The sequence below is a fragment of the Galendromus occidentalis genome, unplaced genomic scaffold (assembly GCF_000255335.2).
Source record: "Galendromus occidentalis unplaced genomic scaffold, Mocc_1.1 scf7180000077497, whole genome shotgun sequence".
Classification (NCBI taxonomy): Eukaryota; Metazoa; Arthropoda; class Arachnida; order Mesostigmata; family Phytoseiidae; genus Galendromus; species Galendromus occidentalis.
In genome coordinates, this window is record NW_003805485.1 from 1117620 (window position 1) to 1130844 (window position 13225).

Below are 13225 nucleotides of genomic sequence, written 5' to 3' on the forward strand. Positions count from 1 at the left end.
GCGATACCGGGCTCTCGCGGATTCCACCCTCCACTCGAGGTGGAATAAGGCAACGTGGATTCTCCGAAGAAACAAGAGGGAGTCGTTAGTCACAATCAGATGCGCGAAAAAGCATGCGACTCCGATCGCGTATTTCAGTCACGTAAGAGCACAACCGAACGACTTTTTTCCGATTCAGGAGAGCCGAAGGAGTCTTCGGAGCCTGGGAGGAATCTTACGAATATTTGCGAGGCGAGCGCTGATCCGCTTGACGGTGAGCTCCTCTGATTTGTCGCTCCGACGCTCGTGTCGTCCTCGTGCTCCACGAAGAGGAATCCGCGAGAGCAACCGGCGCGTCCACAAAGCTCGATGTCGCGGGTTTCGACATTCATTCCTTTTTAATGTTTTTTTATCTCTCCACTCAATCCTGGAGGCCCGGGTCATACTACTTCTCGAGTCGATCACTCGCTCAATCCTTCGTTTCGCCAGAGGTCTCAAACATCGTCAGGCCAGCAAAATCGTTGTGAGTACAGAACCTGGGCGCCTCCGTCTCACACAGTCGCATCGGGCGGTACGCGCAGTAGGTATTCACTTGAAATCGACGGCTCTTTGCTCGAATTCGATGCCGGCCGACATTCGAAACAAGTCTTGTCAATGCCACCTGCATCTGAGCGTATCGCACTTTCGGTCGGGAGCGATATGTGAACTCGATAACACAGCAACTATGTAGACTCCTCTCTCGCCTGAATGATGCTCGAACCTGAGCGACAGATGGCGATGCAGGGCTCGATCATGTGAACACTAGCTGCTGCATTCGTAGAGCTCGGGAAACGTCGCATACCCACCTCGCGACAGCCGAGAATCGCTGCGGAAATATAAATAGGTCAACCTGCGATTCCACGGTTCGGGAATCAAGAGAAAATCGCAATCGGAGAAGTTGCGGATGCTTCCGAGTTGGTGTTCAGGGTCATGGAGTCGTACCTACGAATGGAATCGGAGGCCGAACGGAGCAGCGCCAATGAACGACGGCGTCTGCCTCCGAAAAAGTCACGAACGATTCCTTCATTGAGGGGAGCTCTTGGCCTGCTCTCTCTGGAGTTCGGAGATACAGCTCTGCTCTTCCAGGTCTCCGATCGGTGAATCCTGCAAGAGAGTTTTCCAGCGCGAATGCTCCATCAAGCCGGATGAGCGGATGACTGGCTCCGAGCAAGAGCCGCAAGAACTTGTGATGAGTCGGGGCTCTCAAATCTTTCTACCGATTCCTCGTCCCGGAGAACGATTCCAGACGTGTCCATTGTCCTCGACTCAAACGTGGTCGTCCGAAAAAGCTGTGAGATGACTCCGATGTTCCGACGGAGGCAAACTCCGAAATATTCGAGTCCGGCTCCCGATGTTTCCTCAAGTCTCTCTTATGGAAGTTACGACGTTTCCGGAAGACTAGCTAACTCATATGCTAATCTGAGGAGATCTTCAAGGGCTGCTCACCATTCAAAGTTTATTTGACCCCATGCTTGTCCGCTCGAGCGGTCTCCATTACTCCGAATCCTTGAGCGAGAGAGGTTTCCGGTCCCTCCCCAACGCGGAAACAAGAAGAATTTTCAGCAGACCTCCTCTGGACGAACTCAGGGCTTGTTCAACTCTCAGCCGGAAGACTTTGAGCTGGACCTGACGTCTCAGGAGCACAATTTTGCGGAATGGTTGGTGTGCATCCGCCTCTCGCGAGAGAAACCGAAGGAACGAAACGCGGTGTCAAAATCGTTCAAAAACTTCACATCGCCCCCCGGGTGACGTCGTTCAATCCATACTATTCATCGATCATCGACCAGCACTTCCTCAAATTCGAGGATTCATCGCACAAATGGCTGCTATAGGACTCACCCGGCCCGTATTCCACCTGTGTCAGAGCCTGATCGAAACCATGCGGCTTAGGTTCACACACATATTATGTACAAAGGGCGCCTTTGACCCTTGTCCTTGATCGCCGTCGACTCTGTGCCATCGACCTACGAATTCCAGGAGCACCACTAACCTAATATTGCGAAATCGAGTAGCGGCCATTATCGAGACAATACAACACTAACGCAGCATCGAGAACGATCTGTCGCACGGGCCTAATGTATATGTATGGGCGGATGAACCGAGTACGTTACACTGTTCGGAATAATCGTTTCCGAACGCAACAACCCGATACAATGATTGCGGGGAATGCTCGCGAGCAGAACATATCGTACTTTCTCGATCGGGTCGAGAAGTACGATCGTGCCGTCCTGTAATCCATGCGGGAATCATTCGTCTGGGCGGCGCAACCAATGATCGGTCCTATCGAATTTCTCATGGATGCCTGAACGAAGTCCCATTCAGCCAATGAGCTAGATTAATGATGGTAGGTCCCCATAGAGATCGTTCCTCGTTCACCCTGCTGTAGGTCTCACCTCGCCAACGTTTCTTTTTTGCAGGCCTTCCAACCAAGTTCACGAGGGTCGTCTTCGGTATCTGAGCCACAACACGAAGGTCTGAAGGGAATTTCAGATCTACTCGTTCCGTCAGGCCAGGATTCACAACCGTCCATCCCATTGATTCTTTTCCAGCAGAATCTCTACTCTAGTAAGACCTCGCAATGGATCTCAACGTTTCTCTGAGTGCTTTCGTGAACGGTGAGTCACGACTTATAGTGAAATCCGGGGGAAAAAAATTCGAGCCATAACTTCGGGAAAACGTCAGATCTGGATCCAACTTCGGAGGGAGGTTTTCGGACATCCCCGATAAGGAAATTAAGTATCAGCAAGACCTCCTGGCGGTGGGGTCTCCCAAGTGGCCCATGTTGGTTCTGCTACCTTCTTTCGGGGCTGCGAATCATTTTTGATGATGATGTAGAATTTCGGCTACAATCGAGATTTATTTTCATTCTGAGTTGTCTCATGCGACGATAGTATCATTCTTGCCGGCGTGCCACGGGCGTGTTTTCCTGGATCCGAATCGGGACGGCAAGAAGACGCTTGACTCGACTTCTTGCCTCTATTGACGCAGGCGAGCTTAGTTCGAGAGCTGAGTCGGCAAGTCGTGCAAGCTTGTGGACACAATCTTTGGAGATCGCTGCAAACTGCCTGCATTCATGCAGACTTGCATCCGTACCTTCGCAGGTGGTCTCATCGCAGGGTGGTACGAAGTCTTTGCCGGGTTTCGCCCTTACCGCCCCTTTTCATTGAGCGGGAAGGGTCGTCTTCTACGAATGCCGCTCTCATAATCGTCAGGGGGCGCTACCATGAAGCGGAGGCTGAAGCCGAGAATCACTGCCGCACATTTGAGGGAAGTGGACACCGTTGAAGCCACTTCGTCTGACACGACGCAGTCGATGCACGTCTGCTCTTTACACGTACATGTACATACCTTGCTTCCATTGCTTCCCTATCTAGCTCAGGTAACCGGATTAGCATTGACAAACTCTCAATCGGAACCGTTTTCGGATACATGAGCTGAATCTTGTCGAACTGAGGGAGCGTGGGTCGAATGCAGCTTGCCGACGGGATTTCTGCCGGACACCCCGAGGGTAATCGAGCTGAGCTGCAATCGGTACTCCGTGACTTCAGAACTCAGCGCCGCAACCGGATGGTCAGAAAAGCAGAGCCAAGGGACTGTCTCCGACTGAGTTAGCAAACTACCTAATGGAATGGACACCGCCCATAAGTCGCGAGTCCCTTAATTGTTCGCCTCGGGGTGCCTCCCGCGTAAGATCCACTTAATCTCCGAGATGTCACAATCGATGGTTCGAGGCTTTATTCAGCTGTAGGATCTTTCTATATGATTTTTTGCAAAAACTTATCATTGAGAGCCTCATTTTGATCGGGGGTCTCCCAAGTCGTGTTCCAGAGTTAATCTCCAAGAGCGCTCAGCCCCGGAGCCGTTCTCCGATTTTTTGATAGTTCACATTCGAGCCAGGATTGGAGCTGTTTTTTCCACGCCTCTGGAATTTTCCTCGCATCCACCGCGCTTAATCAAGCAGTCGAGGCTTCATGAGACCTGTTAAGGAGTCACTGACCGGCCGCCGCTCGACCCATGGGGGCTTGAAATGGGGAACTTTATGACGACGGTCGTTTACGATCCACAAGCTTAGAGATTCGATATTCGAATCCTTTCGACCTCGCTGCTCGCTACCCTATCACAGCGATAGAGACTTCCATTCACTCCGATATACATACCTGCGTATGTATACGTACGCACAGACTCGAACCCGGTCTCTTGATCGGCCCGGCAATACTCCCGGTCAGACCTATTCTCTCTCCCCATGTAGCTTGTTAGGATTATACTACCGCACTATACTCACATCACATGAATAGTGAAGGCTGCGGGATGAGCAACTCTGCACCGCCGGAATGAACCATGTGATGGGTTGTAATATTACATGGGTGACACCAACTCAGAGCTCGAGCCCTCTTTATGCGGGATACATTTTCCTAGGAGGTTCATTGGATGTAGACTGTGCATAGTCATTCACGAGGAAATGAGACGTACCCTTGCGCACAGAGCTTAGAGGGAAGCCAGTCCATGCACGGAGACAACCAATCCAGAATGCGTGTGGAGCTGTCCCGCATTGGTCGCATGTCTCTCGGTGACGAGAGTCCTCATAGGAAAGCTCTCCCGACATCGCTGGAGTCTTCTTGTGACAGAAGCTGCGAGAAATGAAATACCGATTGAGTAGGTACGAAGCATGGAAGTATGGTAGCTATCAACTCGCTCGCCAAACTGAGTCGGTCCATCGGAAGCTTAGGGAGTGGAGCTCAACTCTTCCTGCCTGTCCCCGGCAGCGCGGCTATGGCGATCGCCACGAGCGGCAAAACCTGCAGAAATATACCAGACTTCGCTACTCTGACTCGAGCAACTATGTGTACGGTCGGCTATGGCTAGTGATGATTCGCTTTGAAGGAACGAATCTTGATATCAGGATTCCGCCTCCCCGCGGGAAATTCTCTCGGCTGTACGGGGCTGATCCGAAACCGCTCGCCTCCATCGATGGCGAAAATTGCAACGTACGCGTGTGGCTTCGATCGCGAACTGACCACTCTTCGAAGTTGGGGAGAGTCAGCGAGTTTTGATCGTTTCATCCGTCCCTCTTATCGAAGGATTGTGAGCGTGACTGATGCGACATTCAAATGAGATAAGTAGAATGGGAGACGACTTCCATCCTCCTTGGGTAATTTGTCTGTGATACCATTCTCTACATTCGCGCAAGACAGCGATATCGAATGTCCAACATTTGCTCACTGACTCCGCAGGTCTCAAGGAGCGCGGTGCTTTGGAGCTCGGGAAGAAATCGGCGAGATCCTCGCTGTGCGGAAACTGCCGATTCAATTATCGAGGAACGGATATTTCCAGCTCCAATGAGGTCGCTTCACTTATGAAGTCCTTCAAGATGTGGATTCGCGTTCGTGGAACCCACGAGCTGTATCGTGTCGGAAATTCTTATGCGTACTTCTCTTGTTGCGTGTATCGGTCCGTGATGCTAGTTTCTCCGATGGACGGCGAACGACAAGCCGACGCGGCGTATCGAAAGAGGAAGATTTCGTGGATTCTCCCCGTCGCTTCGGAGCCACCGTTTTGAGATGACATCGAAAACTTGTGTGAGCCAAGTCACGATGACAGATGACTGTAATGAGGAGCCGATTACAATGTCTCGAAATCTCGTGCCCATGGCGATCCATACCCGGAATTCGGCTCCCTTCGAGACCTCTCCTGTTCGAACGACGACGGCTTCTCTCTGCGTCTTCGGGATCGCCGTCCGACGAGACATGATTCGAATTGTCATTGAAGGCCGACCCGTAGCGACTGCCCTACGATGCTTTCATAAAACCCCTTTTCAGGGGAGGAATGGTCGCGAGGGGCAACGGCCCAAATTCCAAAGTAAAGCGAGAGGCATCCCGAATGCGTTTGCTCGATTTCCGGTCATCCATTCAATTTTTTCATGTCGCAAACACCATCTCAATCCAGCCAAATCGTGATGGGAAGAATGGAATGAGGAAGATCGAAACGCCGCGCCGCTAGAGAACGTGTATTCGCAAACATGGGTGAACATAATCCTCGGTTCCGGCCTAGGACCCGACAATACCCGGGATTCAAACGCCGTCACGGATTCGGATTGACTGTCTCTCCATTCTCCGTGAACTGAAAAGAGCGCCATGACATGGTTCAAGGATCAGCGATCGCTTAGAGCGTTCGGCATCGGCTCGTTTAGGATAAGAACGGTCTCTCAGACGGACCCGTCTGCGAGTGCACTGGAGGAAAGGTCGATCGAGCGAACATTCGGAATCCCGACGTGAGGGGAGAACCACCTGGCCCCCCCGACGAGAAAGAGGGGCAGGACTCAACGAGAATGCTAGAATTCTTAGAATGATCCCTCGTGAGTCGTGAGGCGCTCATGAGTCCAAAAATCCCCATATTGTGCTTCGGCGACCTGTCCCCAGGGACGAGGCTCGCCGATGCCACGTTGTCCTCAGGAGAATATCCTCTCCGACTTTTGGGACGTTTTCCGCTTGCGCTACTGCGATCGATCCCCGATTCTGCGATCTAAGCTCCGGGGGTGAGCTGCTGTCCGCTTTGGGCAGGGAGTCCGTGACCCGGGAACGAAGACAAAGGTCGTAAAATAAACAAGATCGACGCACCTCTGGTTTGCTCTCGAGCTTAGCCGGCAAGCAGGTACTTCTCTATGCAACCGGTGACGCAGCTTTCGACCCGAGGATTTTCTGTCCCTGGATAGATATCATGCTTCAAATCGGATTGTGAGGAATACAGAAACACAACCGCATCTTCACCCTAGAGTCATGAATCACTCGTAATCTCGATCTTAGCGTCTGACAATCTGTATTACATCCTTCCGGACTTCCTGACCCAACATCGCGGACGGAATCACGGCATCTCGCGCATCGCGGTAAACATATTGCTCGAGCTTCGCATCAATTCCAATTATTACGCATGCAACCTTGTAGCTCTATCCGGGAGTCTCATCTCGACGTCCAGAATCTGTGATAGAAACGAAAATCACGAGGTGAAGCCGGAGAAGAAGGAGATCAGTTATTACAATCAGTATCGACGAGTACGTAATCGGTGGTCACTCTTGGGTGAGGGCTTCCGAGAGCTACTCTTTCAGGCAAGCCTCAAATCGTTCTACGAGCTCATGGATGGCGGGGACACAGGACAGGAAGAATGACCCGTGTTTCGCAAAACTTGACACAAGCCGGTGGGTTCGGAACCCGCTTCTGATTCTCGGTCCCCAGGACATCTATGAACTCCATGATCCGGCTCGCGATGCCCCCTTCCGGCAGGGGTCCCCCCAAACTAGAAATGGCGTCGCGGCGCGCAGCCTACCCCAGAGTAGAGTGCGCTTTCTGCGATAGGAGCGGCAACGGTCTTTGAGGCGGAAAGTCGAAGGGACGCGAGTGCCGGTTGAGTGGAATGCTTTTCGATCTGGATACCTTATGGGTGCATAGCCCCTTGGGGGGAAAGAACGTCGACCTCTACCATACCTCATTCATTACTACTGGCTATGAAATTCATCATTTATGATTCGGTTCCAATAGACGGCATGATCGAGACACAGCTGCCAATGTTTCCGATGGAAATGTGGTCACCGGTCCGAAGAAAGCTGGACAGCGGAGCGCGAACAAATCACCACGCGGATGCAGTTCATAGACGCATGCAGTCTGACTCCGGGGTGAGCCATCCGGCGCTATGGACGGTCATCGACGGCCCGAGAATAATTCAGAAAAATCGAGATCTCCCGATGGGATGATATATAGGAGGGGCTTCGGTTGCGAAGGATGGCTACAGATATGAAGATGCCGACATGGGAATCTTGGAAGTTGTGCGATACGCTCCGATTAGAATCTATGAGGAGTATCTGCGGGTTCTTATCCGACTTCTTCATGGAATCCTGAAATCAGGTTCAATTCTTTGGCAGCGCATTTTCACAAACATTTTTAATTCTTCGGAATAATAAACGGGACATTTATATACCACGAGTGTGATTGGTTTCCTTTGGCGGCAGTGAAGAGAGATTGGGGTGCACCCTTTTCGAGCTCAATCAGACGGGCTCTCATTCCTGAGATATCTTGTGGGTCCTCTCGGTCGATTTTATTCGGATCACCAGCGTTAACGATTATAAATCTGCGTGAATCTTCGGCCAAACGTCGCCTGGACCAATTTTCTTCCTTGTATGATATTCCGCTCGATTGGCCTCAAACTCCTCTCGTCTAGGCCTGAATGACCTTCACCGATAGAAAAATAGAGCCACCTCTTATTCGTCGCGAGTTTTTCTCACGTAGAGCTCGGAGACGCGTCCCCGAGTCCTCCATTTATCCGACCGAGATTCTTTCCTCCCATTATAATTTTTTCGCGGATATCGCGAGAATTCCCCGGGCGCCGCTGCGTAAGAGCCCGCGGTGCGTGTCGTAAGCGTTAGAGTATCAGAGAGAGGTCTTACGTACTCCCGTACCCCCGTCGACGGTCTCGACTTTGCTAAGATCCTTCCGTCGCTCCACGGTTCTTTGTGGCTCCTTATTTGTATTGGAAGTCTGCCTTGAATGTGGGTGAAGTTTTTATCGCTGACGGTAATATCCACACAATCAACCACAGAGCTCGTTCTGCCGCCGGTACCTTTCCTCCTGAAGATCTCTGAGATGGATCGACTCATTTAGGAAGCCCTGGCCTAAGTGGGAACCAGGATCAAAGGTTCAGAAATCCAAGGAAATCTGCCTGTGGCTTTCCCATAAAAATAAACTCAAAGATTTTTTTTCAATTTTTCACTCGACCGAGGCCCCGATCGAGGCGAGCTCCCGTTCCTCATCGGAAATGGGAATTCGGGAACAAGCCGGCGCTAGATAGTTTCTGTTCGTGGTCCGCGGGCGGGGCATTCAGTGCATTGGATCTGGTAGGGAATGAATCCTCGAGCACAAAATCATTGTCGTCTGGTTGTGACAGGGGCCATCTGTCCTTCATTTCGAAGAGCTGCGTTCGCGGCAGACTCTGCCCAACGGAAAATCGATAAAATTTTCATCGATTCACGAGAGGAACTCGTGAACGTTGGGAACAATCAAGACTCCCTCTTCCGTTTTCGTCCGCTGGGGCCGTCGTCCGCAGATAAATCTACTTCGTTATACTAACCCGAATCGCTACGAAAGAACTCGAATAATCGTTCCGTTTCCCCCGCAGAGAGTCTTGCGGGCTCCGCTGGATACGATTCAAATGGCATGGACGGTTACGATCTGTTAGGAGGCTTGAACAACACTACCACGGCCGAACCGACTCCGAGAATGTCCCCACGACCTATCGACGACTTCCCCACGTGGTAGGTGACAGTTTTTTTCGGATTTCTGGGAATCGATCACCGATACCCCCTCGAAGGACTCAATTCTTCCTCCGATTTAATTCATTTCACCGATCTCACAGGTACGTTCATCATATACACGGTTACCTGGCGCTCGTCGTTTGTGTATTGGGAATCATCGCCAACATCCTGAACGTCGCGGTCCTGTCCCGGAAAAACATGATCTCTCCAACGAATTGCATTCTGATAGGTCTCGCCGTTGCGGACATGCTCGTCATGTGTTTCTATCTCCCCTATTGCATCATGGAATTCATTACGGAACGAGAGCAAGACTGCCTGATAGACGGCGTAATGGTGGCCTGTCGATCATACCCGGCCGTTCTGTACACTCTGATATGTTCAAACGCAACCGTAGTTTTCCACACGGTGTCCACGTGGCTGACAGTGGCTCTGGCCATTTTTCGGTGGATGGCGGTGGCTTTTCCAAGCCACTCACGGCAGCTGTGCTCCATGAAGCGGGCCAAGATAGCCATCGGGCTGACGTACGTCGGTACGTTCATTGCCTGCGTACCGAACTACTTCTCGTTCACGGTACACGACGTACTCGCGAAAGGCATCGGCTCAGGCGACACAATGGTTTCATATAGAGTCGACTTCGCAGAGCTCAAATACGGCGAAGGGATACGCAAGTTCAACTTCTGGACGTACAGCGTACTTATGAAACTCATCCCATGCCTGGCGTTGACGATTCTATCCACGGCCCTCGTTCGAGCGCTATGCGAAGCGGAGGACAGACGTCGACGTCTCAAGGGACGAGCTCCGAATCCGGATGGGGCGTCGTCCCACAACCAGCGATCCGCCGATCGAACGACGCGGATGCTCTTAGCTGTTCTTCTGTTATTCATCGTGACGGAATTCCCCGCTGGAGTCCTGTCTCTGCTATCGGGCATCGACCCTGACTTCTTCGAAAGTTACGTCAGGGTGGGAGATATATTCGACATCCTGGCTCTGATCAACAGCTCCGTCAACTTCATCCTTTACTGCACAATGAGCCGGCAGTTCCGGAAAACGTTTGCGCTCCTCTTTACGCCGCGATGGCTAAAAAAGTGGGCCCCGGTTATGGCCACTGAGGCCAATGCGACCATAGCTACGACCTGCGTATAGCTAAAGCCCAAGCAAAGGGGGTTCGATGCGCATCAAACTACGACGATGACAATGAGTATTCTCCCTCGAGGGATGAACATTGCTGTCGATGACGTCTCTAATACAGATGCAAAGTTTGGAAAACCAAAAGGAGAGGAGCACGATGACGGCTGTGGCGACGATAGAAGTCTCGCGGATAGGGAACCGAACCGTGATGGAGAGATGCTCGGGGAGATATTCGGGCCATCTGTGGAAACAATCCTCTTATATGAACCTCAATCTCTAACGAAGAGAAGGTGCAGTGTGGGGAAGAGTATGTGAATATTGAGCGGAGTTCGCAAATGTGGACCATTCGGTCGTACTAAATGGGGTTCTCGAGCGATCAGTAAAGCGCGCGGGGGATATCTTCGAAGAAAACTCGGCCGGTGTTCCTATCCCATTCCTACCGAAAAAGTTTTGGACAGCCGCCCTATTTTCGAGAAAAATGGGTGAGGGGATTGAGGAGCGGACAAAGATTATTATTACCTCCTCCCTATAAGGGCGGGAAACTCGAAGAGTATCCTCATTCAGAAAGCCCCCGAACTCTTTGAGAAATGGAAGAATTCCAGAAAGCACGAGCCGAATCGTCCACGGCGAATGAGACGGGGAGTGTTCGTGAAAAGTAATATTAGCTTGTATCATTTCCGAATATGCGCACATGACTTAGATACAATATTTCTAACATGTACTGAAGGCCCTAGGTTGACATCCGCGGATCCTCGACAATGTTCGAGGAACGATAGTTTCGTCGTTCGAGAATATGATGAAAAGCCTTGTTCCGGCAAGCATCAAAGATCTGCCCTGCATCGAAGATCTGATAACTGATACAAACAATAGGAAGCGGTGAAACTGGTGGGAGGGGTTCCCGATCGTGATTATCTCGAGCAGAAGAATCAGGCAACTCGAACCGGAGGAGAGCCGCTCCGACGATCGTGGCGGGGCCAAGATACATACATTCGGCATTTCCGCCAGCCGCTCCGGCTTGATTCGACGGTGCATTCCAACTTCTGTATATCATAGCGGTAGCATCATTCCGATTAATGATAGATTTCGATGAGTCCAATGTTAGGGGGCAATAGGGCAAAGTGCGAAATACTTTTGGGATCGTAGTGGATCGGCGTTATTGGCCACCCTCTCGGGATACGCCTCACCACGATCGTTCCCGTTCTAACGTTTCTCTCGGTTCACGATCTATGGACGCTGACTCCCCTCCTAGCGAGCTGTTTACTTGCTTCGAGAATCCTTAGCAGCAATCCCTTATTTTTCACGCTGCTCCGATTATGTGGAGCCCTCTCCTCTCCTGATCTCTGGCTTCCAGTAGACCACTTGCGAAGAAGACGGGAGGCTCGGCACTACTTGCCCTCTTCTTGTTCGCTTGTTCGTCCCCATTGTCCCATCGAACCGCGACTGTTAGCGAGCGCGCGAAAGAATGGAAGAAAGGTGTACATAGACACGGAGAGCCGCTAAAGCTCAGAAAAGACTGACGAGATATCTTGGAGTGAGTGCGGGCTTCATCCAGGGTGAAATAATGACTGAAGTCAATCGACGTTAAATGAAGTCAGGGGAATAGATGAGGTACTTAGAACCGCTGCATTTTCGAAGAGATATTATCAAGGGGAGTCTGTGCAGGATGGATGATTCGAGCCTATAAAATTCGACTAAGAAAACACGGAAAGTCGATTCAGGTAATGTAAATATGTTTTTTAAGGGACCGGAAGAGGAATGCCCTAGAGGATTTTCAGAATGTTTCGTGAAAGCGGATGATTTTTATGGTGTCGTGTAGCGGATCGATTCTCAAGTGGTGATCTGAGGATAGCTTCTATGAAATATTTGAGGGGGACCCGGGAGGACGATATCAAAGCTGAGTGAGGGTCAGGGGCCCTTCCGAAGTATACTCGCGTCTGTTGATGGAGACTCTCAAACAGAAGAAATATGAAGAATCAGAAGAAATGTATTCAATCACAGATCATGTTTGGAAGAGGTATATTGTATATGATCGCGTTTGATCTCAAGTCGCAATCATCTTCGAGGTTTCGGGAGGAAGAGGGAAGGCGAGTCCAAAGTGTGATATACGCCCATGCAGAGGGTGCATCTGAGGGTTTTTCGTTGATTCCCTCCATTGAGCACGTTCCCGGAATAATAGTTTCCTGAGGATCGAACTGATGAGGTTGGAGACTGAATTCTCCGACGGCCCCCATCATGATTGTGGGAACTTCAGTCTCACACTGGAGATTCGCAGAGCTTATTTACGGTGTTCTGTATATCATTATAGTTTATAGTTTATAACCCCATAATTATTATGTTGGATCATTCATCGTAAGGTGTCTTCGTCATTATGATCATTCTCGGGGCAACCTGCGCGTCAGGGACCGCGGATTCTATATATCTTCTGACGGTGGTATACACATCCTCTCTTGCGCAAGGATCCTCCGCTACGTTCTCTCAAGCATGCTGTGCGGTGGATCGCTCTCCTCTGACTGAGCATGCTTTCGCGAACGTAGCTACGTGGAATCTCCGAAGATTCACCGATGACTGATAATAATTGAGAGCACGTGGGCAATCCTATACGGAGCGCTCCTGTAGTGGAGGGTGCGCTGCTATCAGAGTGGCTACCAGAGGTCGGTCGAGCTCTTATTGTGCCTTTCTGCTCGTGAACGAAGGGCGCGTTATAGTCGCATCTCGTTCGTCGCGGCGGACAAATCATCGCTTCTCGAAGCGGGTTGTCAGGAAAATTGACAGAATGTTTCTCTC

At 50.9% G+C, this 13225-nt stretch overlaps 1 protein-coding gene across 1 annotated transcript; it reads left to right on the top strand.

Moving 5' to 3' along the window:
- The first annotated feature begins 2596 nt into the window (after positions 1-2596).
- On the top strand, positions 2597-10456 carry LOC100900279 (sex peptide receptor-like). The gene is made up of 3 exons (XM_003746541.1): positions 2597-2633; positions 9178-9313; positions 9370-10456. The coding sequence occupies exons 1-3, from the start codon at positions 2597-2599 to the stop codon at positions 10454-10456; spliced, it is 1260 nt and encodes a 419-aa protein (XP_003746589.1).
- Positions 10457-13225: the final 2769 nt, after the last annotated feature.